This window comes from Budorcas taxicolor, chromosome 22 (assembly GCF_023091745.1).
Source record: "Budorcas taxicolor isolate Tak-1 chromosome 22, Takin1.1, whole genome shotgun sequence".
Classification (NCBI taxonomy): Eukaryota; Metazoa; Chordata; class Mammalia; order Artiodactyla; family Bovidae; genus Budorcas; species Budorcas taxicolor.
In genome coordinates this window covers 40,646,204-40,671,627 of record NC_068931.1, presented here as the reverse complement: position 1 = coordinate 40,671,627, position 25,424 = coordinate 40,646,204, and the positions used below count along the sequence as shown (strand labels likewise).

Genomic DNA, 25,424 nt, shown 5'->3' with positions numbered 1-25,424 from the left:
TGTTGAAATTCAGCCAGAGCCACCCAGGAACTGCAGCAGTTCTGCATGGCACACCAGGCTTTACGTTTATATCTGCATAGGAAATATAATGGGAGAGACCGCAGTCTAGAAACGTGTTCTGTAATCCAAACTTCAGTGAATGTGATTCATTTTATTTTTTAACGCAATGTCAGGGAGAAGAGAATTTCTTTCCGTGAACAAAAAAGGTAATGACAGGTGATTCTTAGTTAAGAACCAGAAGATTTATTTTGAAGCATTATAATTTGTTTCCTTCATTCTTTTAGGACTCTTTATTAAAAGAAAATATGCAAAAAGAACTGGTGAAAATTCAACTTGAAGGCGTCTCAGAACAAACGGAGGACCTACAAAGAGAAGTAAGTTCTTCATAAAAAGGGTCTGCTCCACCTGCCCCCAACCCGTAGCCCTTGTGAACACTGGCACGGGGACTTCTTGGAAGGTTATGAACAGATCAGGGCAGCCCCCTCCTCCCAGGAGCTGTGTTCCAGCTACTGTAAAGTCAGATTAAGTAGGTTCTGATGCAGCCAGTCTCCGTGCTTTGGTGGGAAGGGGCCCCTGACTTAATTTCTGCTGTCCCCTCTGCTGAAGGAGGAGTCGGGCTGTCAGTTCACGTCACCGCTTACTTTCTCCTGTGAACCAAGGTTGGGCAGGATGAAAAGACGGGGGTCTCTTCCCCATCTTGTATTCACTGCGCATGGTGAGCAGTGAGTTTCCCCCCTCACCTGTCCCCAACACCAGCACAGGCAGCTCCTCCCAGGGTGTCTGCAGCACTCAGACTTCGGCCCCTACTTCTGATAGTCTCACTTTGAATGGCAGGAGAGTTCACTTTGATGTCAGCAGGGGATTATTCGTTCTCTTGAGCCCAGGCCAGATGAGTGGTTTTTAGTGACTGAAAAAAGAATCTGCTTATTTGCAGATGGTGAGGGAGGCCTATTGTCAAATTCATGATTTTCACTTTAAAATTGTGTGCCTATGTGTGTGCACGCACATATAGTACATAGATGTGTGTCTTTTGAAAGTGAAAGTGTTAGTCACTTTTGACCCCATGGATTGTAGCCTGCTGGGCTCCTCTGTCCATGGGATTCTCCAGGCAAGAATACTGGGGTGGGTTGCCATTCCCTCCTCCAGGGGATCTTCCCGCCCAGAGATGAAACTCAGGTCTCCCGCTTTGCAGGCAGATTCCTCACCTCCCAAGCCACCAGGAAAGCCCCGTCTGTGTATATGTACATCTTGCCTCTGTCTCTCAATGTTCACACATGCACACAATCATGCACCCTAAAATGCAGGAGCTTGGCTTCTGTTAATTTAGAATTAGTGACCATTTGGGAAGAGTTTAAGGGTTTCTGTGTGGGCTTTTAAAGTACCTGAGCAAGCAAATGTTTGGTAGGAAGTGATAAGCCAATTAAAATAAATTCTTTCTATCCATTAAAGAAGATTCTCTTTGAATTTTGACTAGAAAACACTTTTAGAACCATTCTGAGTTACTTACTTTGGGCTTCCCTTGTGGATCAGCTGGTGAAGAATCCGCCTGCAATGTGGGAGGCCTGGGTTCAATCACTGGGTTAGGAAGATCCCCTGGAGAAGTGAAAGGCTACCCACTCCAGTATTCTGGCCTAGAGAATTCCATGGACTGTGTAGTCCATGGGGTCGCAAAGAGTCGGACACGACTGAGCTACTTTCAGTTCAGTGAGTTACTTTACATTCCTAGAAATTACAGACAACCCTCCTTCCCACAAATTGTTGTTGTTTAGTCTCGCTAAGTCATGTCTGACTCTTTTGCGATCCCATGAACTGTAAGCTCATCAGGCTCCTCTGTCCATGGGATTTCCCAAGCAAGAATAGTGGAATGGGTTGCCATTTCCTCCTCCAGGAGATTTTCCTGGATCAGGGAATGAACTTGGGTTTCCTGCACTGGCAGGTGGATTCTTTACTGCTGAGCCACCAGGGAAGCCTTTCACAAATTAGAATACCCTTAATAAAAACAACAGCTGAGAGTAACTAACAGGCATCATCACATATAATCCTCATGAAGTCCTGTGATTCAAGTGTTCTAATTACTCCAAGTTATGGTTGAGGCTGTCCAGCCTGGCAGATGCAGGTCTGTTTGCCTAACTCTGTGTCTTAACCGCTTGACCAAGTTCTCATGGTCAATACATATTAGTAAGACTTTACTTTCTAGGTTCTGCAAATTTGGGTCCTAACATGAGCATGAGTTCTCCACAGTGGCAACACCCGGGAGATTCTGTGGTTTGATAGCCAATTAGGCTGCTTTTTAAAATGTACCGTCTTTTTTCACCAAGAGTGAGCAACCAATCATTTCATGAACCACCTAGTCCGTTTCCAACCCTGCACTGTTGACCTTGGCTTCCACGATGGCAAACCTTTTCTGTGTTCTAGAATATGTTTTGTTGCTTAAAAGAGACAACATCTGGCATACTGAAGCTTGCATTTTATTCAGAGTGAAACTCACCCGAGGCCTTTATTTTCCATCAGCTTGACAGAGTGTTGACTCGTAGTGAGCAGGTGACCAGGGCCACAGAAAGAATCCTGGACAAGAGTGTGGACCTCATTAAGTTGACCGAGAAGCTGCAGACAGACATTGAAGGTAGTGTCCTCAGATCTTTGCTTGACGAGTCTGGCTTATTTGGTAGGGAAAGCCTACTCTCTTCACTCAGCACTTGAATAGCCGTGACTTGCACTGGACTCCTGGGGCCTTCCGCTGTCCACACACAATGTGCTAAGTCAGTTCAGTCATGTCCAACTCTTTGAGACCCCATGAACTGTAGCCCATCAGGCTCCTCTGTCCATGGGATTTCCCAGGCAAGAATACTGGGGTGAGTAGCCATTCCCTTCTCCAGGGGATCTTCCCGACACAGGGGTTGAAACCCAGGTCTCCTGCCTTGGCAGGAGGATTCTTTACTGCTGAGCCAATACAAATCAGACTTTATAAGGCAGAAAGTAAAGACATTATTAGGACGAAAGACATTTTTTAAAAAGGAGTAGTATCAAGTGTTGGTGGTTGTTCAAAGAGTAAACATTACTGAGAGCTTCCACACGCAGATGTTCCTGGCAGGGGCAGGGAATGCTGCAGTGATCGTGGTGCCTCGGCCCTGCCTGGACAGGGTTCATGGGTACCAGGGGAGCAGACAGGAAATAAACCAGGATCCCAGGTTCCTGAGTGGTTTTTTTTAACACTTTAAAAAATATTTATTTTGGGCTGTGCTGGGTCTTTAGTGCCGTGAGGTTTTTTCTCTGGTTGTGGCGGGCGGGGGCTACTCTCCAGTTGTGGTGCGAGGGTTTCTCACTGTGCTGGCGTCTCTTATTGCGGAGCACGGGCTTCGGTAGTCATGATGTGGGCTCAGCAGTTGCCTGTCCTGGGCTCTAGAGCACAGGCTCGGTAGTTGTGCCACACGGGCTTAGTTGCTGCTTGGCTTGTGGGATCTTCCCAGACCAGGGATCGAACCTGAGTCTCCTGTATTGGCAGGCAGGTTTCTGACCACTGAGCCACCAGGGAAGCCCCTCCCAAGTGTGTTGACAGGGCATGTCCAGAGCGCACTAGATACACGGACTCACCTGGCCTGGTTAGAGGGTCAGCCCAGTGTAGGTGGGCAGAGCAGCCTCACTGGAGAAGGTTCTAAGTTCTCCCATCCTTTGAGAGACTTATTCAGTGATTGATGAACTTTCTCCATAGAAATGATCGAAAAGGCTACGACTCTAAATCAGACGCTGGATAACGATGTCCAGCTGCCCAGCTCTACCCTTCAGGACATGCAGGGGAACATCACGGCTTTGCTGGAAGTCCTACGGAAAAGGCGGTTCCTGCCGCTGCACCAAAACGCCACCCTGGAACTCAAGTAAGTTCCTGAACAGCGCTCATGACACGACCAGTTAGAGGGAAGAACGTGACAGTGGCGGGGGAGGGAGGCAGGTGTGGGGAGGGGAAGGGAAGTAAGTTCTCAGAGGGACAGAGAGCCACAGGGGAAGAGAGGGGTGCCCCTCCCCCACCAACAGAGCACAGCGTGACCGATGGCAGTGCTTCGGCCTGTGCCATTACGTCATAGGTTTGGTTTTTCTCCGTGACCCTGAAACACTTTTTCTACTTAGTATGAACAAACAAACCTCCTGATACTGTCTTTATTGAAGATCGAGTATAATGCAGGAAACTCTCACGGAAGCAAACACAGGCAGTGGCCACCGCTAAAGCTGTGAACTCTATGACAGACTGATACCATGCCAGAATAATTTTGCTCAGTTATGCAAACTGTCATCGAAACCTGGGCTTTGAAAAACAGGGCACAAAGAACTGTTAGATGTGGTCACGAGAAACTTTCAGTTTGCTTTCAGACTCTATTTTTCATAGTATTTTCACACAAATTATTACTTGATGCAATAATAGCAAAGCTGTCTTTCTGCCAGGTTGTGATAAATATCTGATTAAGTACTGGCCTCAGTGGTCACACCACACTCCATCAAAACTCCAGTCTCTAATGAGATATTTAAGCTATTTTAATACATTATGCTATTTTAAATAACATTTTATAAAATAACTTAGATCAAAATCTTTTTCTGAATTTCACATTATTATCACAGTGAATGTTAAGAAGTGAAGTCATTTAACCAGAGTTTGCATTTTGAGGATTCCCGACTTGCATTGCCACATTAGTTTCTACATGGGTTTTAATTACTTTGAAAGTTATCTTTTATTCAGTGGGAATTTTTAGAACTTAAGCCTGGGAGGCAGTATCTCGAGTAACCACAAGAGAACTGCTTCAAGGAGGCAAGGGGTGAGCCTAGTTATATAGAAGTTTTGTAGCAATGGATAGCCAGCCTGAACATCAAAAGATTATTGTTAATTAAAGAAAACAGATATCCCAAGTTTAGGAATTTAAAACAACATCCACTTCTACCAGCAGGACCCTGGAGAGCTGAGTTTATATATATTTTCATCATTGAGTGGGATTTTTGACATTGTTGTTGATATGGTAGGTGAAAAACGAAAGGTGGAACTTACTGTCACACAGGCTTTGGAGAAAAGGACTAGTAATTTAATTATGGGATGTTTGTTAGGGCCCAAGAAGGGCCCTGAAAGGACTCTGGACTGGACGAGGGGAGCTCAGAGTTGGGCAAGGACTCAGGAGATGGGAAGGGGGCTGTTGTCTAGGGAGCACTCCTCTGCCGGGTGAGTGGGGAGCTGTAGATTTCCCCCCTCACCTCTGCATGTGCTCATCCTCACCTCCTTGTGAGGTAGGAAGGATACACCTGAAGTAACTGAGGCCCAGAGAGTATTTGCAACTCCATCAACGTTGAGCTGCCAGGACAATATGAAACCTGGTGTGTCCTGCATGCTAAGTCACTTCAGTTGTGTCCGACTCTGCAACGCTATGGACTGTCGCCCACCAGGCTCCTCTGTCCATGGGATTTTCCAGGCAGGAATACTGGTGGGGGTTGCTAGTTCCGTCTCCAGGTAATCTTCCTAACCCAGGGATCAAACCTGTGTCTCCTGTATCCTACGTTGGCAGGCGGGTTCTTTACCGCTGAGCCACCAGGGAAACCCATCTTTCCCTTTACGGCACCCTGCAAGTGATCCTTTGTAGCTGTGTTTCCTGACTGTTTTCCAGTTTCTTAAGGAGAGGCCAGGTCTTTACCCTAAGTCTTCAGGCTGAGTACTTAATCTTGAATCTCCACAGTGAGCCTGGAGAAGACAGCTGACTACGTGACACCATGCAGCCCTTTCTCATGGAACTTGCTTACCTGCTCATGACACTAGTGTGGTGAAGAAATGCCACTCGAGAAACCGTGTTTAACTGTATTAATTGAATTTTATAGGAAGAAGCTGATAAGGAGTGCTGAGGGGTTTTGTGATTTTTCTTTGTAGGCTTTCAAGTCATTGTCAACTATGTCATTTCATTTGGTCGTGGTTTAGATGGTAAAGTCATTTCATAGATGAAAATTTGATCTCTATTTTCAATTTCTTAGAGCAATACTTTCTTTAATGATATGAACTGAAGGATTCATGGCTAGATATTAGAAATATATTGGACTTTTTTGTGTGTCTCCCATGTACTATTTTTAGTTCTCTTTGTAACTATCATAATACAGCATCTTACTATCTTTTTTATAATTCTTAAAATCACAAGAATGTTCAAATAATTCCTGATGATGCTCTAATGATGTCAGAGTTCAAATATATACCTATGGAAAATTTTTTTTTGTGGTGTTTTAGCCCAGCAATCTGATCATCTGAAAACTAAGGGGGATTTGCAAGGCATTTTCCATAAAAATATTCAAAATTCTTCTGATAAATTGAAGGAAAAAGTTAATAGGATATATTCAACCACTGCAAAGTTCTGTAGTGTGAAGATTGTATTATTCTATTCTAGCTTTAAGTTCAAATTTGATTTAAATAGCAATTTGATAGCACATTTATAAAAGAATAGAGGGAAATGTCTTTTGATTTATTGAAGCTTGCTTTTATCAAAGTGGTAGAAATTATACCTTTCCGGCAATTTGGATTTGAAAGTTTTTATAAAATTTGTTTCTTTACTAGCTGCAGGAAGAACCTTTGTATTGTATGGATACATTGGTGACTTTGGAGCGAATCACTGAAGCGTCTCCTTTTTTCGATTTTTGACCATATTGTAATGAAGATTTCAGTTGCCATCGTTCACAGGCTGTGGCCCAAGTTTTCTGAATCCAAATCTGCTGAGATGGTTTCTTTAATTCCACTAAATATGTTAGGAAGTTTGTTAAATCAAGAAAGATCGTAAAGGATAAAGTGTAAACCTGCCATACATATAGCGGCCTTAGGGAAATTTTTTCCCTTTTTAAGGGATTGCGATGTACCACTTAGGACTTCAAGATGGAACTGAGAAGGGATATGTAAAAGTTCCTTTCGCTATACATCAATGCTGTGCTCTTTATTGTTCATTTCTTACCATCTTTTATGTTCCCAGGGCTGCCGAAGATTTATTGTCACAAATTCAGGAAAATTACCAGAAGCCACAGGAAGAGTTGGCGGTGTTAAAAGAAGCAGTAAGCAGCCTCCTTTCAACACACAACAGTGATGTGCGGGCTGCAGAAGAGCTCCTGAGAGAAGCAGAGATGAAGACCCAGGAGAGTGGTCACCTGCTGCTCCTCATTGGCGCCAACCTGCGAGAGTTCAACGTGAGTCCTGCCAGCTCTCGCCCCCTTTAGAGCTGGTCCCAGATTCTCCCACGTAAATGACGTCGTCCTTTGCTTCTTAAAAAAATGAGCCTCAGGGCTGACTTCGGCACACAGTGTCAGGCACCTGAGGTTCAGAGGCTGACTTGCTTTTATGAAGCATCCTTAGAGGTGATGTTTGCTGCAGGAGAAGAAGCTGCGTGTTCAGGAAGAACAGAACTTGACATCAGCGCTGATTGCCGAAGGAAGGGGACTGCTGGATGCGGCCGCTGTTCCTGCAAACGCATCGGGGGAGGCTCTCGCGGTAAGTCCCAACTCAGCACAGCCCAGGGTTTCCAGGGAAGCCTCCCAGGCCCCAGACAGGCTGTTAAACAGACGGGCATGTGGTCACAGTGTTAATCTCTGTGTAGCAACTAGAGCAACACCGGGACGAGCTGCTACTGTGGACTGCCCAAATCAGGCGCCACGTGGATGACCTGGTCATGCAGATGTCTGAAAAGAGAGCGCTGGAGCTTGTGTACAGGGCGGAGGATCACGCTGCTGAGCTGCAGAGACTGGCAGGTGCTCTGGACAGGTGAGGCATATCTGGCAGGAATCCCACAAGTTGTGATCCACAGATCAGAGAGAATAATAAGCCTGGCTGTTTCATTCACAGTGTCAAGTCACATTCTTTTTTTGTGTGTAAAAACAAAGACCTCTTTTATTTTCGCGGCAAGGAGGGTTTCCTCCCAAGTCTGGTAGTGTATTTGACTATCGGCAGGAATGTACGATGGAAAAATGTGAACTGAAGCAGATAGGAATGAAAACAAATATTATGCTACGATATCAAAGCCTTCAGTATCTACCTGGTACTCAGGACTTTATGAGTTTGCCCGTGGACAGAACCAGATACTGATTTCCTTATGTGTCTTGCCTTCTTGGGACTTGTGAGCCAGCCGGCTTTCTGCATGGATGCAGGTTGTGGTTGCCCACCCTGGACTGCCAGAAGTGTTGAGGATCTATTTGCCAACTCCTGAAAGATACCATCTCCATTATTTTCTATTGCCTAAAAGGCTACCATTGTACTCATTACTTTAACATATATTTTTGGATATTTGTCAAGTATATCCTCAGTTTGTTAGATGTGTCTTTAAAAGAGAAGTGAGACTTTAGGCCAGTGGTTCCTGAATTGTTTCAGAAGGAGCCTGGGGAACTTCAGAGTACTGATGGTTCTGTCCTCTGACCCCTCCCATGTCCCCCAGACTGTGGGATATGGCCTGTACTTTAAATTGTTTTTAAGTCCCCAGGTAATCTGATGGCAGCAAATGAGGGAATTGGGGTTTAAGGCTTTACACAATATTGTGAGTTAGTAAATTTATTTCTTTAGAATCTGCTATTATGAGTGGAAAAAATCTGGACACACTGGGCATACATGTGTTTCTCTGTGTTGGGTGTGTTTTATGGAAGGACAAAAATGAGTATTTTTTTCTAATTTGAGGAGTGCTGCTGTAAAAGATGAGTTCACACAATGAAAGCAATTAAAAATGACTATTGTATAAGTCTTGTGCTTCAACGAGCTCTATGGCCTCCGTCTGCTGTTGGAATCAGTAACAGAAAATGGAGTTAGGTACCCAGTTAGTTTTTCTCCTTTCTTTATCTTTCCTCATTTTCCAAAAAGGAAAAGGATGTTCTGACTACATCTATAGCTACAACGAAATCTTTGTTACTTAGTATGAGTCGTAAAAGCAGTTTGGTGTGATGCCTGAAATTAAATAACTTTGTCTTTTGTTTGAAAGTCACTGAATTTTGCCAGTCAAGTAGTAGCAAGTAATAACTGCTGGTGTCTGCTTTGGAAAGCACCCAACTCAATAACCTTGGGGAGAAAATGAAGTGGGCTACTCAGCAGGCAAAGATTTGTCTATTGTCAGGTTTCATTTTGAAGTGAGAGCGAGCTGGATGAAACAGCACCATTACCAGCTGGCAAGTTCCTGAGTGATCAGTCCCCTTACAAGAGTGAAGTTCAGATGACTGAAGTATTATCTCATCCTCCTCCCAAACCCCTGGTGAACTTCATCAAATTGGTGTATACTGTTTTCGAGGAATAAGCCTCAGCATCCTCACATATGCTTAGCTAAGAAAGCCTTTTTAAAATGAACACGTGTGTAGCAGGAGAGATTACAACCAGCGCCAACAGGCAGGGGATTTGAACAGAGATGAAAGATTGGGTGGTCTAAAAGATGAGATCATCTCTTTGGGTGTTAATTAAGCAGCAGTTCTTAGTGTTACCAAGACAAGGTAACCACAGCTTCTTATTTATTTATTTATTTTCATTTTACTTTATTTTACTTTACAATACTGGCATTTGGAATTAGAGGGGAATCCACACGTTGACACAGACTCCTGTCTTCCTCATTGATGATGTTTCTCTAAGTGGCAGGCTTTTAGGAACAGTGGGCAGATTCAGTTCCGTTGATCATAACATCTCTAAATATGCCTATTGCACAGTGGCCTTGGGAATGTCAGGCATGTGTCCCTGAATGCCACCAGCGCAGCCCACGTCCACTCCAACATCCGGAGCCTGATTGAGGAATCAGAGAGGTTGGCGACAGATGCACTCAGAACTGTGAAAGAGGCGAGCACGGTAAGAAAGGCCCCTTGGGTTTCCCTGTGTGCCTGCTTTGTCTGGGCGCTGTGGTCAAGTGAGCCTTCGGTGAGATGCTCAAGCAGAGAGGCAGCGGCTTAAACCTACGCTTGTCAGGATTCTTTTCTGGTGGAATTCTGTCATCGTGTACACTGTCTTTTCCTGCATGCTTAGTCACTCAGTTGTATCCGACTCTTTGCGACCTTGTGGGCTATAGCCCACCAGGCTCCTCAGTCCATGAGATTTCTTTTTCTTTTTTTTTTGAGGGTATAGAGTTTATTTACTTTTTAAAGTTACTTTGGAAAACTGGCTCCTTTATGATGACATTTGAAGAAAGTGATGGAGATAGTCATATGGATTTCTAGGGCAATATAATTCCATAGTCAAGGAAAAGCTATTGTTCAATGCCTGAGTCAAGACTGGCTTGGTGTGATTTTTTTTTTTTTTTTAAATTTACAATACTGTATTGCTTTTGCCATACATTGACATGAATCAACCACGGGTGTACATGCATTCCCAAACATGAACCCCCCACCCACCTCCCTCCCCATAACGTCTCTCTGGGTCATCACCGTGCACCAGCCCCAAGCATGCTGTATCCTGCATCGGACATAGACTGGCGATTTTCTTAGTCAAGAACACTGGAGTGGGTTGCCATTTATTTCTCCGTAATATATTCTAATGCATTAAAAATATTGTCTTTTCCTATGGGAGTAAATAGTGGGCCTTAAACAAGCTCATTTACCCCTTAGACTACTTCTGTGTCCAACCTTGGATTCAGGGATTGAGCCCGCGTCTCCTGCATTGGCAGGCAGATTCTTTACCTGCTGAGCCATCTAAGTCGTAAATAATTCTTAGAACAAAAATGAGAATGTTAATTGATATCTACCTTGGACATCTCTTCTTACCCACGGTGAACATCTTCATTTAAGGGCTGATTTTTGTGTTTATAGATTTAAAAATGACCATGTTCCTTCTCTTCAGCTGCAAATTAGCACATATGTTGATAGGCCTACTTCAGTTGTCCCTGCCTGCTGTCTGCTTGACTTCCTTGTTCGGAAGGACCCTAGGGGATATTCTGACCGGACAGAGTTGCTCTCTCCACCTTCAGCAAGAGCCAACTCCGCCCTCCAGGTCCACGTTTCAACTGTTCTGTTTTACAGGCTTCCGAATCTCTTGTTTCTAATGGGAGAGTGGCCCTCCGGCGTAGTTCCGAGTTTCTCAAAGAAGGCAACCGCCTGAGCAGAAAGCATCGAGGTCAGTTCCCAGCTGGGGCTGAGTTGATGCCAGAGTGATTGTGGACACACCTCTGAACATACTTCCAGAACATTCTTCTTTCCTGGAGCAAGTTGAATCTTAACATTTCTTTGTCACAATAATATTCCAATTTCCTATCCTAGACACATCATGTACTTTTTATTGTGCAGCCCCCTCCAATCTTCCATAGACTCAACAAGCCTCCCCTGAGAACGAAACCCTCTGCTCACTGCTCTAGCTCCTGAGCTCAGGCTGGTCCTCACGGCGTCTGTCAGGATGCCTGTGATGTCACGTGCTTCTCTGTCCATCTCAGGGTCTCACCATTTCTTGAAGAGATGTATTATGTTCGACTCTTGTCTTCTGCACAGGGCTAAGGCATTGTTAGAACCATGGTAGGTTCTCATAAAGCTGTTGAATTAAATCAATATTGATTTATCTATTAAAAATGCCCATGCAAAAAAAATACCAATGTGGTTTCATTTTTCCTAAGACTTTCAGTAAGCAGTTTTTGGCACATGTAAGAGTTAGTCAGTAAGCATAATGCAGAATGGCAGACGACTCTGTTGTGTAAGAGAAAACAGACAAGTTTTAGAACATATAGTTTTATAGATATATATATATCTATCTATCTCACCTTAATATACCCTGCCACTGCTTAGTCACTCAGTCGTGTCCAACTCTTTGCAACCCTATGGACTGTAGCCTGCTAGGCTCCTCTGTCCCTGGGATTCTCCAGGCAAGAATACTAGAGTGGGTTGCCATGCCCTCCTCCAGGGGATCTTTCTGACCCAGGGATTGAACCTGTATCTTATGTCCTCTGCACTGGCAGGTGGATTCTTTACCACTAGTGCCACCTGGGAAGCCCTTTTCGCCCTAGAGTTCTAAGTGAATCAAGCATGAATTTAAGAAGTATTAGTGAGAAGGAAAACAAAGTAAAAAAAAAATTATCAAGCCCCCAAGCATACAATTTGAGTGTGGGTTGAGTGGTGCTAAGTCTTGTTAGACAAACTTTCAATATTTGGGCTCTCTGTAGAAAGCTGCTGATTTTATAGATAGGTCAGGAATGATAAAACTGTCATCCAGGCAACTTTTTAGGGTCAGCTTAAAAGGAAACACTTTTTCCCCTTTGAATAGGTATCACATTGGAACTGAGTAGATTGAAAGATACTGCAAAGAGATTTCAAGAGGATGCTGATAAAATTACCAGGCAGACCAACGAATCACTCTTGATACTTAGAGCAATTCCTGAAGGTAAGTGGAAAGGGGGGTTCTTGATTTAGATTAATATCTTCTCATTGCAAAACACTTGCAGATGAGCAGAACACCTGCCGCAAGTCCGATGGAGACCCCTCACCTAAAACAAAACCAAGATTGACAGAATTTTCACTTGTAGAGAGATATGGTTCGGAAGGAAGAGCACTGTGTTTTTTATAACTTCAGAACACCTGCATTGAAGTAGTAAAATTAAACTCTGAAAAAACAAAGCTTTAGATTCTTTATGCTATCATATTAATTGCTAACTATTAAAATAGGCCTGAGATGAAAGAAGAGACATTCAAAGAAGCTAGCAAGTAAAGAAGCTGAAATATTCCTGCTTTAAGGCAAAATGCTAAATTCATTATAAATTTGATAATTTAGAGAATTCTTGTTTGGAAATTAAGGAAATCTTCCTTTGTGAGACAATACACATTCTAAAATAGATCACTTTAATATTGATGGCTTGAAAATGCAGCGTTCCTTAAAATTTTAAGTAGGGTAACTTTTTAATACAGGCAAGTTGCACTGTGGTGCATTATTTATCTTACATTCCTTCAGCCTTTTCTTTTTTCTTAAGTCTTGCAAGGTACTGAAAACATCTCCCAAGTTCTTCTGTCTGCTGGTTCGCCTTATTGTTGTTCTGTCGCCCAGTCATGTCCGACTCTTTTCGACCTCATGGACTGCAGCACACCAGACTTCCCTGTCCCTCAACACCTCCCAGAGTTTGCCCAAGTTTCACATTCATTGTATTGGTCACTTTATAAGCATGAAAATTACCCTTGGAAACTGGACTTTGGGACACTTTGGACTGACTCCCTATGTTAGAAGAGTGGAGCATTTTCTGATCTGAAATTTTCTTTCTCTTTTATTTATCTGTTTTTAAGGATACATGGTGTATGTTGATCAAACATTCAAAACTAACTTTTTAGTTGGAATCAATTTCACATTTGCAGAAAAGTTACAAGAAGATTTAAAAGAATACCTGTATACCCTGTATCCAGCTTCTTCTAGTGTTAATCTTTGTCCCTTTTGCGTTAAACCCTTTAAAAATGAATAAAAGTGCCTTAAAAAAAAAACTCACCCAGATTTTCTAGAATAATTGAACTCCAGTTTATCTTTAGTGACCATTTAGTTCTTACTGGCTGTTATTTCCAGGAGCCAATTGTGGGCAAATATACTTCCTGTGGCCTAGGATACTTCTATGGCACCTTCAGGTTTAAATTCCTAAACCTTCTTATCCAGTCATGGAATGATTTGGAGAAGCTGTTAGTGACTATAAGAAAGGAATGATCGGAAAGAGAGCAAATAAGTTTAGATTGTTAACATAAAAGATGCTGAGCAAATGGCGACTAGCAGTTGCTTTTGTAATCTCATTGTGTATTGAAATCATACTTCAATATAGTATTGTCACCAAAAACATTTCAGTTCAGTTTAGTTCAGTCACTCAGTCATGTCCAACTCTTTGCAACCCCATGGATTGCCGCACGCCAGCCTTCCTTGTCCATCGCCAACTCCTGGAGTTTGCTCAAATTCATGTTCATTGAGTTGATGATGCCATCCAACCATCTCATCCTCTGTCATCCCCTTCTCCTCCTGCCTTCAATCTTTCCCAGCATCAGAGTCTTTTCTAATGAGTCAGTCCTTCACATCAGATGGCCAAAGTATTGGAGCTTCAGCTTCAGGATGAGTCCTTCCAATGAATATTCAGGATTGATTTCATTTGGAATTGACTGGTTTGCTCTCCTTGCAGTCCAAGGGACTCTCAAGAGCCTTCTCCACTGCAATTCTAAAGGATCAATTCTTTGGCACTCATCTGAAAAACGAAGTGGTAGCACATATGTGTGTGTGTGTGCTCTGTCACTTCAGTCGTGTCTGACTCTTTGCGACCCCATAGACTATAGCCCCCAAGGCTCCTCTGTCCATGGGATTCTCTAGGCAAGACTATTGGAGTGAACCAATACAGTATTGTAAAGTAAAATAAAGTAAAACTAAAAACTAAAAAAAAAAAAAAAAAGCTAAAAAAAAAGACTATTGGAGTGGGTTGGCATTTCCTACTCCAGGGGATCTTCCCAACCCAGGGATCCAACTTGAATCTCCTGTGTCTCCCACATTGCAGGTGCATTCTTTAACGCTGAGCCACCAGGGAAAACCCCAGCACATGTGATAGGCAGCCTTAATACTGTCATTAGAAACAGAAGCCCCCTTTTGTGTTCAAGGACCAGAAAGAAATTCTGTAACATGTTTCTGTTACATTGGGTTCGTTGTGGTCTTATGGTTTTCTGCATGTTATAACCACGTATATAACCACCAGAGTATGTACTTGAGTATAAATTTATTTCAGGTGTCAGAGACAGAGGAGCCAAAGTCAAAGGCCTGGCCATGTCTGCAAACCAGAGCGCCACCAGCACACTCAAGAATGTCATGGGGCTCAGTCAGAAGCTGTTGAACACGTCCACTGACCTGTCCAGGGTTAATGCCACGTTACAGGAAACAGACGAACTCCTACGAGACTCCTCGATGACCAGTAAGTAGGTCGTGGTCTCCCGTCCCGTTAGGAAAGTTTGTGTCATGCCGCGTGAGCTGGCCCAGGGCACATGGGTGTTCACAGATAGCAATCCTAAATAATAAAAATGTGGAAACATCTGGATTTGCATTTATAAAGGAGGAGAAGGGCCTCGGGTACTGCCTTGGGCTGGTGCATTTTTTATATGTTTACCAAAATAGCAGGCATTTGATGATTTGGATATTTTAGTATATCCAGCACATATTCTAGTAATGACCAGCTAATTTTTCTTGTTTCCTCCCTGCCTCCCCCCGCCCTGCCCCTGCACCTTTTTGTCACCTTCACATATTAGCTTTGTTAGCTGGAAGAAAAGTCAAAGATGTGGAAACACAAGCCAACCTCTTATTGGATCGGCTGAAGCCTCTGAAAACGTTAGAAGAGAACCTGAGCAGAAACCTGTCAGAAATCAAACTGCTGATCAGCCAGGCCCGGAAACAAGCCGCGTCTGTGAGTGTGGGGCCCACGGGTCTCGGGAGCCCGGCACCACCCCGCCAGCTGAAGCTCCTGGAACCACACATCCCAGGGGTCTCCTGTGCAGAGGGCTTCGGCCACACTTTCTGCTGACAAGTTCTCAGAAATGCCCGATTTCTCACAGCCTTGTCTCCAGGTGTATTTAAAGCCTTGTCTTACATATCTTACTTTGTTGCTCAGTCGCTAAGTCATGTCCAACATTTTGTGACCCCCATGGACTGCAGCATGCCAGGCTTCCCTGTCCTTCCCTATCTCCCTGAGTCTGCTCAGACTCATGTCCATGGAGTCAGTGATGCCATCCAACCATCTCATCCTCTGTCGCCCCCCTTGTCCTCCTGCCCTCAGTCTTTCCCAGCATCAGGGTCTTTTCCAGTGAGTCAGCGCTTGGCATCAGGTGGCCAAAGGAAGGGAGCTTCAGCTTAGGCATCCAGTGAAGCTTCAGTCCTTCCAATGAATATTCAGAGTTGATATTTGCATTAAGTATATTTAATGAGTCCCATTTTCCTTGATTCCTGCTTTTGTTCTGTGTGTTTCAGAATGTTGTTAGCAAAAAGATCTCCGTGTCCTTATGGAGATTTATAATCATGGCCTAGATTCTAGGTCCCCACCGATTCGCTGGATGGTACAAACACGTTGGTCTAAGTGTTAGCATTGCTGGAAGTCTCACTGGTTACAATGTTCTTTCCATCATTCTCCCAACTCCGTGTTATCATAATCCAAGTGTTCTCCAGAATGCTTGTGCAGTGTGGGCCGCATCTCTAGAATTCTGACAAAACAGCTAGCATCCCATGAATGTTGCTCAAATCCAGGTCACTACCTGCATAAAACACACAGCTTGAGAGAATGTTTTCTGGCCATCCTTTGCCATGGCCTTGGCCGTGTGCTAAAGGAGAGGTGTTTCAGGGAAATGAGATAGAGAGAACATCGTTTGTCGTGCTCCTGGGGACCTATAGACAATAATAAAGGTGACCTCTGGTCTAATGTTTACCTTCCTGAAGCTTCTAGCCAAGAAAAAGGAGCTCTGGATTCTTTGATCCTTGAGTGATTTCACTTTGGGAAAAGAGCTGGAGGTTTATAAGAGCTCTGGTTTCCATCTGCCTTAGTTCCAGTTGCCAAATTAAAAACATGACGGATGGTTCCAAGTGCTCTGATTAATATAAACTTATAGTCCTTAGGGTTAATATAAAGATTATGTGCAAGTAATTATTTACCAGAGTGATATGTGAGTGAAATAACTGGTCTATAAATATTTGCTGAGTGATAGATCAACCCTCCATTTACTACATATTATGCATGCTCAGTTGCATCCAACTTTCTTGCAACCCTGCAGACTGTAGCCCGCCAGGCTTCTCTGTCCATGGGATTTCCCAGGTAAATGATCGTCAAATAGCCTTTCTGTGTCAGGTGTAAGATTCCAAAGTGATTTAGAAAAACTCCTTATCTTTAAGGAATCAAGTCTCACAAAATAGAGTTCCTTGTGTAAAATTCTTTTTTAAAACCTCACAACTGGCTTTTCCATAGTAAAATATTTTACCAAATGGAATAAGTTTCAGCCCCATCCAATTTTCACCTTTTGAGACACATAGCACTATTATCCGGAGAGGAATCCTGCCTAGCAGCGAAGAGTCGGAACAGCAAAGCACTCCTGAACCCCAGGCATGCTGCCAGCGTGTGTCCTGGATGACTTTAAGGCACTTGGGGACAAATCTCTTCTTCTCCAGATCAAAGTTGCTGTGTCTGCAGACCGAGACTGTATCCGGGCCTACCAGCCCCAGATTTCTTCTACCAACTACAACAGCCTAACGCTCAACGTGAAGACAAGTGAACCCGACAACCTTCTCTTCTACCTGGGCAGCAGCACTAGCGTGAGTATGACCCGTGGAAGCTATGCTGAGTCTCTTATGCCAGAGGATATTTTCTCAATTGATAAATTTTTGGCTAAAAAAACATAAGGCCTTCATGAAATCACTAGTGCTTCTAAGGTAACTAATCTTTTGCTAAGCTGGTAATGTTAGATTGAAAACAAACTGTGAAACTGCATCTCTGTAAAGAGGAGAGCGGCGTTGATGAGTGGTGCCTCCCTCTGCCCCTTTAACTGTGAGCTGTGGGGACAGAGCTTTTCGTAATGTCTCCTGTGACCTCTGAAGCCACGGAGCTTCACTTCAAGTCTGTGAAGTCGACCTTCACGGTTGTCGCCAGGAGTGGAGGCGTGCACCCCGAGGGACATGTCAGAATTGTCAAGCTTCCCCCAGACTCTTCCACCCACTAAGATTCTCACAGTTCCCAGAGGGCAAGTCCCCTGGGGGAGACCATTGCTTCTTTAGGTTGTGTCAGTGGGAACGGGTCAGACCCTTGGGCAGAACGTACTAGCAAGCACAAATGCCATCTGAAATGTATTCTTAAGACACAAGGTGCAAAGCACAGGTCAGTCCATGCTGTAGGGTTTCATGGCTTCTGTCTTGTTGCACGATTCGCGTTCGTGTGTTGCCTTTTCAGGGTGGGCAGACAGACAAGTGCAGTGCCTTCCTTATGACCCCTGTAGAGGCTGCTGACCCCCAGCGAGTTTTCTTGGAGAACTTCATGGGAGGCTCCATGGAGGGCCATGCTGGGGAAGGGTGGTAGGTACAGATGGCCAGTGATGGCCACTGTCTCCAATACAATCCTTCGGGTCATGCTCCAGCTCCAGGGGAGGGGAGCATTTAAAGACAGTGGAAGGTCTTTTTTTTGGTGTTCATTTTTTTACTTTTTAAGAATAGAGAAAATGCTGTAAGAACTCCTCCTTTAAAGTGTGTCAGTGGTCATGCCCACAGTCTGGCCTGTGGACTAACCCCAGCTCATGCCTTGCACCCCAGACTGATTTCCTGGCAGTGGAGATGCGGCGAGGAAAAGTGGCCTTCCTCTGGGATTTGGGCTCTGGATCAACACGCTTGGAATTTCCAGACTTCCCAATTGATGACAACAAGTGGCACAGCATCTATGTGACCAGGTAGCAGACAAAGTTCTGTCTGAGCATCTCTCATTTCTCTGGTGCATGTTTTAAGTAACTACGTGTTTACCCTCATGCTGGGAAAGATTGAAGGCAAGAGGAGAAGGGGGCAACAGAGGATGAGACGTTTGGATGGCATCACTGACACAATGGACATGATTTTAAGCAAACTCCGGGAGATGCTGAAGGACAGGGAGGCCTGGTGTCTGCAGTCCATGGGGTCACAAAAAGTCGGACACGACTTAGTGACTGAACAGCAACATGTTTGTAATATCACATAACAGTCCTTGAAATTTCTGGGGAGTGGGATTATAGTGAAAGAATACTTGGTTTAGATTTACTGTAGGAATTTTTTTCATTATTACAAGAGAAATAAACTTTGTTGCCAAAATCAACCATCAAATGAAGAAAAAAGTTAGACGTTTGTATTACCTTCAGAATGTCAGGTCTAGGTCTGGGCAGCCAACCCAGAAGAGGAAAGTAATGTGCAGCATAGTGGAGGCGCCCCGGGGCTGGCAGCGCGACAAGCCCAGGGCAGGCCAGGAGGGAACCAGTGGGAGGTGTGTTTCCTTAGAATTCAGGCAGGATGTGAAATTCTTCCTTTTACAGCCGCTCTCCAGGGACTTCCCTGCAGGGACTTCCCTGGCGGTCCAGTGGTTAGGACTCTGTGCTTCCAACTCTAGGGGGCAAGGGTTTGATCCCTGGTCACGGAACCAAGATCCTGCCTGTCATGTGGTTCTGCCAAAAAATAATAAAATTTATAAAGAAATAAAGCCCCTCCCCAGAGGCAACTACTGTTAAGCAGCTTTATGTGTGTCTTTCTCTTCACTTTTCTGTAATACCACATTTTGTTGTGGTGGTGGTGGTGTTGGGAATTCGTGATTTTTACTTTGTTATTTGAGAAAACAGGGATATAATAAAAGCAGTGGGCTGCTGAAACATATTTAGTCCATTTCTGTAACTATTGTAAGCAAGGAGAAAACAGGATGGAATTGATGCTTTAGAAGAAATACTCCACAAGATTCTAGAGTGGATACATGGGCAGAAGCTGGTGGAGGCTGTGTGTAGAACAGATGTGTGTGTGTGTGCGTGCGTGCGCGTGTATGCACATGTGTGGACCGATTTGTCATTCTGAAAGTGCTCTTTTTGCAACTGTCTGTGACCCCCAGGTTTGGAAACATTGGTTCATTGAGTGTAAAGGAAATGAGTGCAGCTCAAAAGCCTCCACCAAGAACAAGTAAATCCCCTGGAACAGCCAAAGTTCTGGATGTAAACAACTCAACCATGATGTTTGTTGGAGGGCTTGGTGGACAGATCAAGGTAACATTCTGAAGGCTCATCTGAACAGGCTGATTTTACCAATAGATGAAATGAATATGCTTACAGTTTTGAAAATATTCTAGGCAGAGAACGATTTTCCTGCTTCTATTATTTTGTTTAATGATACTTCATCTGCAGAGTTGGGTTGCTTTTGTAAAGGATCATGCTTTATAAATGGTATAAAGGGAAAAGCAGCCAACGGTTCATTTTACTATTATCCGCCCTCAATAATGAAAGAAGAAATTCAGTATTCCACATTAATTTTTGTGAACTCCCTTATCTCTATTCTGACTTTAGAGGTGTATTAGTCATTTAGCCATGTCCAGCTCTTTGTGACCCCAGGGACTGTATAGCCTGCTAGGCTTCTCTGTCCATGGAATTCTCCAGGCAAGATTACCAGAGTGGGGTGCCATGCCCTTCTCCAGGGGATCTTCCCAACCCAGGGATTAAACCTGGGTCTCCTGCACTGCAGGCAGATTCTTTATCATCTGAGCCACCAGGAAAGCCCCGACTTTATCCTAACCCTAGTGTTTAGCAAAAGAGTTCATGGTATATTTTAATGACATCAGTTATCCTCCCACCCAGTAAAGCTGGGGCTACCTGGACCTGGTTCAGTGCTCTGAAATGAGAGTGAGAGCCTCTGTTCCCGGCAGGCGTCATCACTGACTGCATCCTCTGGGTCTTTGCTCATCTGGTAAAGGGCCTTCTCTCCAGTGACCCTAGTAATTGATGTGACCTCTGAGTTCTCGTCCTGCTGTCTGTGACTCATTCTAGGATCCCAATTCATGATGGGAAGGAAGTCCAGTGATTACAAACTGGCCATTTTCCTGGATGTTGTTTTCTCAAAATTTGGATCTGTAAAATTTGAGCTCCCAAGGAAGAGCTCTGGACACTTAAAGAATGTATTTCTTTTCACTCATTGTTTGTGTGTCTGTTTACACCAGAAGTCTTCTGCCGTGAAGGTTACTCATTTTAAAGGCTGCATGGGAGAAGCCTTCCTGAATGGACAATCGATCGGCCTGTGGAACTATATTGAGAGGGAGGGGGAGTGCCACGGCTGCTTCGGAAGGTAACTCGCCCCACAGGTGACACCTCAGATGCTAATATATACAGTGACCTGGTCCAGGGAAAAGGTTCGAGTTGTAGCATTTCTCAAATGCATTTGACCTTGCATCTGTGCTTAGTCGCTCAGTCATGTCCTTTGAGACCCCATGAACTGTAGCCCACCAGGCTCCTCTGTCCATGGGATTCTCCGGGCAAGAATACTAGGGATTGCCATTTCCTCCTCCAGGGGATCTTCCCAACCTGGGGATCAAACTTGAGTCTCCTGTGTCTCCTGCATTGGCAGGCAGATTCTTTACCACTGAGTCACCCTGAGCTCTTGCTAAAAATGAGTTTTTTTTAATGTTCCATAGAACACACTTTGTAAATGCTGATACAGACACAAACTAGTGCTTTATGTCTGCATTTGTCACGGGATTAAACTGTCTTCATTTTAGATAAGTGTCCCTACCTAGACAAAAACTTGCGCTCAGTGAGTTACTAAACTACTTCTAGTAACTGAATCCATTTGAGCAGGCCAGTAATTAGAATTCATTGTGCTTTTCACCTTTGTGTGTAATTTTTCATTATTAAATCATTAATATGGTCCAGTGATGCCCTTTAGATTTAAAAAAAGTTTTTTTCTCAATGTGATCATGTACCTTTAACTTTGGCTTATATTACCAAGGAAGCTAACTGGTTTTTTTTTATTAATTCCTCTTTGAATATATTTTTACTCCTTTAGTGTGGTGTCAGCATACATTTATAATTATGAAAAACCTCTTAGATCCTTAAAGGATAATATAAAATCATTGATTTTAACAGTTCACATCTAAATATGGGGGGCAGGAATCTTTAATCGGCAGGCTTTTATTCCTGTATAAGTTCTGAGTGGCTGGTACAGTAGCGCATGGGCTGCTTAGCTGACCTTTGATAGGGCAGTCTTCTTTTCTTTACACATATTAAATCATGTATCACCCTTCCAGAGAGGTTCTCTCAGGATCCCTGTTTTACCGATAGAGGGAATGAGACACAGAGGGGTTCGGTGCCTTTTCTGAGGTCACACAGCTAGTAAGTTGGGGAGCTGAAATTTAAACCCCAGCAATCTACTTCTAGAATCTGTGTCCTTCACTACATGAATCCAGTCATCTGAAGGTAAAGCAATGGGACTTGCTTCTAGGAGGTGATTGAGAATTAGACCATAGTTGATTTATGCACAGTGCATTTCTTATACTTCTTTATGGGAGATCTCAAGACAGAAATTTTCAGAAAGAATAGGACTATAGAAAGCTATCAATTTGAAACCTGGGGTTTTGCAGAGTACCACTACGTTTTACTTTGTTAATGGAAACTCTGTCATTGTTGGGTCTTCTGTCTCTGCTTGGAGTTGTGACACAAAGTTTGGTTATTACACCTTTACCAGGAGAAAGTGCAAATTCATACCCTCCGCCCAGACAGTCTAATCTAAATTTCACTCTCAAGCCCTATGACATTCCAGAAGAGTACCTTTTGAACATAATAATGACATATTCCAAGCCCTTTATATTTGAAGAGTAAATCAAGTCAGCTTTTTGAAGCATGGGGAAAACTGGAAAACACTTATCTAAGATATGCTGAAGTCCACAGTGTGTGACTGTGAGTTGTAAGCTCATCTTGCAGATTTTTGAGACTCTGTTCGGTCAATGATATTCTTGTAAGCTGATCCTTCTGGCACATTGGTACGGATTTGCTTCCCATTATTAGTCCAGTTTAGTTGATGCATTTAGTTAAAACCAGCACCAGGTAATAAACGCCAATATAAAATTTATTTCAAAAGTGCTGAAATTAAGACAGGACATTAAAGGAAATGAGATATTAAAGGACATCAAAGTCACATTAAAGGAAATTAGAGTAAACGAAAATCTAGTCGCTAAGTAGAACTATTTATAGCAGCAATCCATCCTTTGAGGGAATTTCTTTTTACCACAGTGAATGCTGCCTACGTTAACTCTCTTTTCTTTATAAAGCAACTGGGCGCTTGTCTCACATAATCTCATGGGGGCCATATTTTAAGATATTATGACTTAACACTTGCAATCAAATTATGGAAATAAATGCTCTATGACAGTTTTGTGAGGAGGAACTCATGAATGTCATGTGTCCTTGTGAACTACTTTCCTAAGAACAGGTTATATTTCACCCTCTCTCTATGCAGCTCCCAGGATGAAGATGCCTCTTTCCATTTTGCTGGGAGTGGATATTCTGTCGTGGAGAAGACTCTCCGGGCTACTGTGACTCAGATAATTATGCTTTTTAGTACCTATTCACCTAACGGGCTGCTTCTGTACCTGGCTTCAAATGGCACTGTAAGCGTCTTTAAGGGTACTATGCCCTGCTGTGTGTATACAGTTGGATTGCTATGAGGATATTTATTAAATGATTGTTTTATGAGCACATACAAGGATAATACATACACATGTATGCCATACTAGTTTCCTATTTTAAATTATTTATCAGTACAAACTCACTGACAAACATTTGAAAAGCATGTCAAATACAAAATAGCTTCCCATCATTATGTGCATTTAGCCATGTCCAACTCTTTGCGACCCTACAGACTGTAGCCCACCAGGCTGTTGTGTCTATGGGATTCTCCAGGCAAGAGTACTGGAGTGGGTTGCCATGCCCTCCTCCAGGGGAATCTTCCCAACCCGTGGATCCAACCTGAATCTGCTGTACTGCAGGTGGACTCTACCCACTGAGCCACCTGGGAAGCCCTCCCTTCATTATAAATGTCACTTAAACACTTATTATTAGATTTTGAACCTAAATAAGAGGTCTTGTTTTATTCACTGTGACTTCCTAACCTAATTTGAATTCCATCAGAGGAGTTCATGTTCTTATTGTTATCTTGAGTGCTGGTGATCTTTCTGGTTTGTGGTTGTATTTTTAGGGCTGGCTCATTTGTCAGTCTAAGTGAACAAGATGCAGAGAGTCCGCTTGCCTTACTGTGTTGTGGACTTTGACGTTCGTGAGTTTATCTCACATATGTCTGTATATTAATCTAGAAAGCCTTGTGGACACTTAACGTCCAACTATTGGGCCGGATCCTGTTCTGTCAGTTTGACTGTAAGAGGTTTCCACCCTCCCTGACTTGGAGAGGAAAGAAATCTTGTGATAATAACGTAACCACGGGTAAGTGTTTTCTCTTGTTTTTTACAGAAAGACTTTTTATCCATTGACCTGGTCGACGGCAGAGTCAGGGTGACAGTCGACCTAGGTTCTGGGCCCCTTGCTCTGATTACCGACCGACGCTATAATAATGGAACATGGTACAAAATTGCCTTCCAGCGAAATAAAAAGCAAGGTAAGTGTGAGGACAGACAGACAAAATGCCCTGGTAGGAATGGAAATCTTTCCAAAGTTAGCAGTCTTTGTTTTCTCTTTAGCTTTCTGAGTCTCCTTGAATGATATTCTATTCAAAAGCCCTTGTTTTCTTTGGAATTCTGAGTACCAGGATTCACAGCTTGGTGAATGAATGTTCTGTTTGTCTGTGGTTTCCAAATGCATTGGGCTTCCCTGGTACCTCGGTTGGTAAAGAATTCCCCTGCAGTGCAGGAGACCCCAGTTTGATTCCCGGGTCTGGAAGATCCACTGGAGAAGGGATACGCTACTCACTCCAATATTCTTGGGCTTCCCTGGTGGCTCAGCTGAAAAAGAATCCCTCTGCAATTTGGGAGACCTGGATTTCATCCCTGGGTTGGGAAGATCCCCTGGAGGTGGGAAAGGCCATTCCCAGTATTCTCCAGTATTCTGGCCTGGAGAATTCCATGGACTGTATAGTCCATGGGGTTGCAAAGAGTCGGACAGGAATGAGCGACTTTCACTTTTATAAATACATTATTTAACATTAAAGGCTAAATTAGAATCAAGGGTCAAATTGATTCCATTTTCTTTCACACATTCTGGTGCCATTTAGCATGCACTTTCTGGATTTATTGACTTTTGTAAAGATGGTTTTCATTTGCCCTTTAACAGTCAAGAAGATTCCTTGATCAAATTTGCAGCATGGAAAAGAATATGTCTTTGTTAATGAACTTTGTGAGATGTCTGTGTTTTGTTTTACTGTAGAAAATGATTTTCTTATCCCCTTGATATCCTCTAGGGCTCCTAGCAGTTATTGATGCTTATAACACCACCTACAAAGAAACCAAGCAAGGGGAGACTCCAGGGGCGTCTTCTGACCTCAATCGTCTGGATAAGGATCCAATTTATGTGGGTGGATTACCGAGGTCGAGGGTGGTGAGGTATGATACCACACTGCAGAATTGTCATGTCCCTAATTACTCTTTTAGTTTCCATAACAAAATCCCACAAACTGGGCAGCTTAAACAACAGAAGTGATTAACAAATGTATAAGAAATGTCTCTTACAGTATCTGGAGCCTGTAATTCTGAAATCAGGTGTCCACAGAGCTGCTTCCTTCTGAGGATCATGAGAAAGATATCTGTTCCATGCTGTCTCTGGGCTTCTGGTAGCTTCAGGCATTCCTCAGCTTGTAGGTGGCATTCTTTGTCTGTGTGGACACATTGTCTTCCCTCTGTGTCTCTCTGTGACCAAATTTCCCCGTTTTATAAGGGCACCACTCATACTAGATTAGAACCTATCCTAACGACCTCATCCTAACTTGATTACAACCACAAAGACCTATTTCCAAGTATGGTTACATTCAGTACCTTATGAATACTACG

The 25,424-nt window shown here is 43.4% G+C and overlaps 1 protein-coding gene across 1 annotated transcript in view; it reads left to right on the top strand.

Annotated features, from left to right (window-relative positions):
- Positions 1-25,424, top strand: part of LAMA1 (laminin subunit alpha 1) — a 125,449-nt gene that overhangs the window by 85,703 nt on the left and 14,322 nt on the right. Inside the window, exons 34-51 of the mRNA XM_052660378.1 lie at positions 285-374; positions 2,512-2,623; positions 3,710-3,872; positions 6,972-7,182; positions 7,367-7,483; positions 7,590-7,753; positions 9,664-9,799; positions 10,963-11,056; positions 12,191-12,307; positions 14,655-14,837; positions 15,169-15,323; positions 17,069-17,212; positions 18,200-18,333; positions 19,503-19,653; positions 20,598-20,722; positions 22,889-23,039; positions 23,896-24,040; positions 24,839-24,980. Coding sequence (XP_052516338.1) covers positions 285-374; positions 2,512-2,623; positions 3,710-3,872; positions 6,972-7,182; positions 7,367-7,483; positions 7,590-7,753; positions 9,664-9,799; positions 10,963-11,056; positions 12,191-12,307; positions 14,655-14,837; positions 15,169-15,323; positions 17,069-17,212; positions 18,200-18,333; positions 19,503-19,653; positions 20,598-20,722; positions 22,889-23,039; positions 23,896-24,040; positions 24,839-24,980 — 2,534 coding nt within the window. The remainder of the gene's footprint in view (positions 1-284; positions 375-2,511; positions 2,624-3,709; positions 3,873-6,971; positions 7,183-7,366; positions 7,484-7,589; positions 7,754-9,663; positions 9,800-10,962; positions 11,057-12,190; positions 12,308-14,654; positions 14,838-15,168; positions 15,324-17,068; positions 17,213-18,199; positions 18,334-19,502; positions 19,654-20,597; positions 20,723-22,888; positions 23,040-23,895; positions 24,041-24,838; positions 24,981-25,424) is intronic.